This window comes from Cajanus cajan, chromosome 9 (assembly GCF_000230855.2).
Source record: "Cajanus cajan strain Asha chromosome 9, NIPB_CcT2T_4, whole genome shotgun sequence".
NCBI lineage: Eukaryota > Viridiplantae > Streptophyta > Magnoliopsida > Fabales > Fabaceae > Cajanus > Cajanus cajan.
In genome coordinates this window covers 50,865,648-50,871,398 of record NC_138525.1, presented here as the reverse complement: position 1 = coordinate 50,871,398, position 5,751 = coordinate 50,865,648, and the positions used below count along the sequence as shown (strand labels likewise).

At 28.3% G+C, this 5,751-nt stretch overlaps 1 protein-coding gene across 1 annotated transcript; it reads left to right on the top strand.

Moving 5' to 3' along the window:
* The first annotated feature begins 236 nt into the window (after positions 1-236).
* Positions 237-5,048, top strand: LOC109803064 (agamous-like MADS-box protein MADS9). Its single transcript, XM_020364533.3, has 7 exons — positions 237-510; positions 889-955; positions 1,502-1,563; positions 1,659-1,758; positions 2,208-2,237; positions 2,334-2,378; positions 4,710-5,048. Exons 1-7 carry the CDS (start codon positions 323-325, stop codon positions 4,842-4,844), a joined length of 627 nt encoding a protein of 208 aa, XP_020220122.1. The 5' UTR covers positions 237-322; the 3' UTR covers positions 4,845-5,048.
* The last annotated feature ends 703 nt before the right edge of the window (positions 5,049-5,751 follow it).

Genomic DNA, 5,751 nt, shown 5'->3' with positions numbered 1-5,751 from the left:
AAATAAAAGTATATACCATTTTTTTTTTGCCACAAACCATATTACAATTAAATAACCATGAGAGTGTGTAAGGAAACCAATGGTTAAGAAAGTGCGACAACTAACAAAGCCAAATCAAACATCATGTAAAAGCTACATTTGTTGGCTTTGTCACTGTCCACTGTGCCCCAAAGAAAGTTCCTTATCCTCAAACCCGTTATGGCAAGTTGCTACCTCTTCTCTCACTTTTATCTTTGCAACCCTCCTAACTTCTCCATTTCACAAGCAAGAAGAGATCGACCAGAAGAAAAAAAGAGAGACAGAAAAAAAAAAGGTTTGAGAAATGGGGAGGGGTAAGATTGAGATCAAGAGGATCGAGAACTCAAGCAACAGGCAAGTTACTTACTCAAAGAGAAAGAATGGGATCCTAAAGAAGGCCAAGGAAATCACTGTTCTATGTGATGCTCAAGTTTCTCTTATCATCTTTGCTGCATCTGGGAAAATGCATGACTACATAAGTCCTTCTACCACGTAAGTATCTTTTATTTTATTTTTCTTTTATGTGAATGTTGATACCATTTTAAAAATTGAATTTAAATTTAACTCAATCTTATAAAATTAATTTTTAAAATAAAAGTTATTATTTATTTATATATTTTATTTTAGACATATCGCTAATCGATATTAGCTAGATCTTTTATATATATATATTTTTTGCATGTTTATCTTCTCTCAAGTTTTTTTTTTTCTTGTAATTTTTATTCCTGATTCATAATGGGCATTTTACAACAAGGTAGGGGCCAAGTGCATGAAAATAGTACTATTTGATATTGATCTACAAATTAAATTAAAGTCTTATTACTTTTTTTGCCTTTGTTTTGTGGGATTTGGATCTTTTGTATGATGAAGGTTGATTGACATATTGGAGAGGTACCACAAGACCTCAGGGAAGAGGCTTTGGGATGCCAAGCATGAGGTTGGTTAATTTATATAGCTCCTATTTTTCTGCTTGTCTTCGATTTGTCTAAAGGAAAATGACACACCCTTTTGCTAAAAATATGCTAAGGAACATGAACTATGAATTCTCTGAGCAGATCTAAATTTGGGTTGTACCTTCCCCCTTATACATGTGAGTATTATATTGCTTTTTTATTATCATTGAAAAATAGAAGCAGGAACTACAAGAGATGTAACATCTATGAACAGATCTGGCAATAAAACGTTATTCCCTTGCTTTCTTTCCCTTGCAAAAAAATGAAACAACAACTAGGAATAAAGATTTACATATAAACGTCTTTCATATACTTGATGGATCTCTCTATTGACTGACATTAAAACCAGCTTAGAGAGTCAGATCTACTCCAAATAGCTCTTTCTTTTGAGGATTTCTAGCCTTTAATTTTGAACATCCCTATTATTTTCTCTTTCTTTGCTTTTCTTCTTCTTTTTCCTTTTTTATTTTTTAAGAAAAAACAACTACTACTATGTTAGGGTTTGTAACGTTTAATGTTGTTGAACTCAGAACCTAAACGGCGAAATTGAGAGACTCAAGAAAGAGAATGACAGCATGCAAATTGAGCTCAGGTATATCATAGCATTGCACCTTTTTTTAAGCCATATTGCATACTTATTTTCTCTCTCACACGCACCATCTTTCACCAACTAATAATACATTTCAGGCACTTGAAGGGGGAGGATATCAACTCTCTTAACTACAAGGAGCTCATGGCCTTAGAGGATGCCTTAGAAACTGGTCTCGTCAGTGTGCGCGAGAAACAGGCAAATTATTCTTCAAGATGCTAAATTTTTAACTAAGTTATCCCTTCTGGCATGTTCTATGCCATGCATTTTAAAATTAAAAAAAAAACTGTAAAAAGTATGTGGCCAATAATATAAGATATATTTAGATAAATTTCTCTATAAATATTTTTAAGATAAAAAAAAATGAACTTTTATAAATTAAAACTAACTTATGCACAAATTAAAAATAAGATTTTATTAGAAAAGTTAATAAGAAAATTTGTACAAATTAACTTAATTGTTATGATGTGTTATGAAAAGTTTACTCAAATATGTCTACTAATAAAGCATATGTTTCACGTTTTTGAATATGAGTGCTACATATGGTGTGCATGATACTAACAGTTTTGTACATTGAAAACTCTAATATATGACAGCCAAAATCTAACAATAATATCTGATAGTTAAACTCTTGTGTTTCTCTGCAGATGGATGTATACAGGATGTTCAGGAGAAACGTATGTTTAGTTAATATTGTGATTTACAAGTTTTTAATAATATGCAAAACGAACTACTAACTTTTCTTTTTCTTCTCTGCACACAATGTTGTTCAGGACAAGATCTTGGAGGAGGAGAACAGAGAACTTAATTTTCTGTGGGTACGTAATACATTCCACATCACTGTTTAATGCATATAATGGTTACTTCTTTTCCAAAACACCATGCATGAGAAGTTCCAATTTCATGCCCTTTCCATTCCAAAACTAAGCTTTCAGACCTTTTTGGTTGTTTTAGAATTATTGTCAATTTAAGAATTCAAGAGTTGATCAATTTTTTCTAGTCATCCCTCATTTAATAATTTTTTATAGATATTTAACTCAAAATTATATCAGCTAATAAATAAAGTAAGTTCCTCTAAAAAAAAAAACTAAATAAAGTAAGAGAGAGGACTAATTAATAAGGCATAAGCCAGGCAAAGATATACATGAATTAATGATTTGTTAATCTATATGTAATAACATTCACATAATATTTGGTTGGAGAAGAATAGAGAGGAGGAGAGACATTTTTAAAAACTTCTTTTGATTGGTTTAATATTTAGCCAAAAAAAAAATAGAAGAGAAAGGAGGGGAGCAAAGTTCCTCATAACTCAAATTTAGCTCCTCAATGACATCGGAGAAATTGGGAGGAAAGGTAAGGAATTTTAAAATATTTTTAATAAAATATTTAAAATATTTTTATTTATATTATTAAATTTAAAATTATAAAAATATAAAAAAAAAATTAATTTTTAAAATCCTTATTTCTCCTCCCCTCCCTCTGGTTAAACAAATTTTAACTTATCTCCTTCGATCTTTCTATTAAAATTCTTTTTCTTATCTCCTTTAAACTAAACGGATCCTAAAGGATAATGATATCAATAGCTAATAATAAATACATTCATATTGTTCATCAGGTCATGATTAATCGATGATCCCTAACACGCTACTTAACTTATATGACAAACACTCCACTATAATTTTGTTTCTATATTGTGATTTTGTGCAAAAATTAATCTCACTGTCCTCATAAAAACAGTAGATAAATAAACTAAAATGAAGTTATGTATTAGATTTCTCTTCTAAATTTATTCATTAAATTAGTCTTTTAAAAATCGTCACCACTTTAATTCTCAATTTCCCCCCCACCAAATGAGCATCATTTAATTTTATATATATCACCACCCTGCAGTCTTTATGAAGATCTATACGGTGACACTTCATATTTTTGAGGAACTGATATGATGGCAAAAGATCTTTAAAAGACTAAAATAGTGAAAATTTAAATATTTGAAGAGCTTAGTTAAAAAAATGTTCTAAAAACCAACACAGTATTTATGCATGTAATTTTCGGAAGACTAATTTGAGGACTTTCTAAAAAAAAAAACAAAAAAAAAAGTGTCGCCATATTTGATCACATAGGTATAATACCTTATTAGAATGAAATGAATATTAGAACTAAAAGATGAGAAAATTATTTTGTAGAGGCTACATTTTTTTAAGTTATACTCATTCTTATTTTCGAAGCTGGTTTAATAAATTTGATATTATCCATATTTGTATCTATGTCCGATCAAATCAAATATTTTTTTTTAAAGTTGAAACATGTTTAAATATTATTTATGTATATGAGTTTATTTATAAAACTCACATATTAATATGGGATCTTCAACATCTTCTTCACGGTAAGGATTGAACATCTCATGTATAGTGGTTCAATAACGATCTAATAACAAGTTTACAAAACTGACTTGTAATGTAAGAATTATTTTTTATTTATATATTTTTATTGATGTGAGAACTCCATCAATAATCTATGTTAGAATTTAATTTTGTAAATTCGCGCGATGTATAAATTTGCGAAATTGATTAATTAATTAATACATGTTATTTTCACTTTTCAATAAAAATCTACTTATAATTTTATAAAAATATATCATTAATGTTTAATGTAAAAAAAAAGTGTCATAGTTTTTATTAATTTCTTCTTTTTCCCCTTAATTTCTAAAATATGGATGTAAAGTTATAATAAGAATTATCTTAAATGTTGTCGTTTTCTCTTAATCTCTCATTTTTTTAATTATCTGAATAAATTTTGTAAATTTTTACCTCTTATCTTTCACTAGAATCTTGAAATCAAATGAGACCCTCCACTATGATTGTCGCAATTTTTTTTATTTATAATGTATTACCATTTAACAATTTCTATTTAAGTATAGTTCATATATAGTCTCATATAAACATATCTTATATTTAGTTATTTTTTCAAGTTAATGCATGTCTTTGATTGTTTGTTGTTTACATTTGTTGGGTTGAAAATTATAATAGATAATATTAAAATAGTTACAAGAACATATATTTTTTTGGTTTGCTCCCGAGAAAAGAACTCAAGGCCAGCTTGTGCTAACATGTCTTGTGTTTTTGTGTTGTGTTATTTGAACATGCATGCAGCAACAACGTTTGGCAGTGGAAGGTTCGAGAGAAATGGAGAATGGGTTTGATCAGAGTGTAAGGGATTACAATTCCCAAATGCCATTTGCCTTTCGTGTGCAGCCTATGCAGCCAAATCTTCAAGAGAGGATCTAATCTAGTTATGTCATTCCATCATGGTGTTTTCACAACTCTCAACTATGTTGGTATCACTATCTGTTTGTGAGTAATAAAGCAACTGAACTTGCCTTTGTCAAGTTACAATGTTTCTCTGAGTGCATGTGTGCCTCCTATACCTACCTTGTTGGGTCGTTTGTGAGAGTATATTATATATGCTTGAGCTTACATATTTTCTTATTATTTGCTGTGGCTTCTAGCTATATATATGTCTAAGGCTTTCAATTATAAAGTAATGATTACTTGCAATTTACACGTGAGGGAAAAGAAGCAAGAAAGAAAACATTTGTAAAACTAACGTAAATATATGATTTTTTTAAAAAAAATAAAGGTGGGACATGCAAAAGTATTATTATAAAATTAAGACATGTCAACAACATTTACACCTCAAAAATTATCGATCATTTTTGGTATATTTAACAAAATATAACAAAAAAAGTGGAAATATTACAAAAATCTACTATAAAAACTAGTAAAATCAAAGTGAAGATAAATTACAACGATTCTTAAAATATACTTATTGAACAATCAAGAATAACATCCCATCAAACAAAGTCAATTCTAGAAAGAAAAAAAATCTATAACTAACTATCTTATCAACATAAAAAAAAAAAAAGATGACAAGTTTTATATATTTTTTATTATCTTTAAACAAGAATTTAAGTTAACAAATGGTTAGTTACTAAATCCTTACAATTAAATACTGTCAAAGATAAAATATTCAATTGATACTATTGATTGTTACATATAAAAATAATTTTTTTTTAAAAATTATTCATCACTAAATTTTATAATAACAAATGATTATTCTATAAATTTATATTATTTAAGTGATATTAATGGTAGGATTGCTACTCGATTTATATCACACATTATTACATAAATT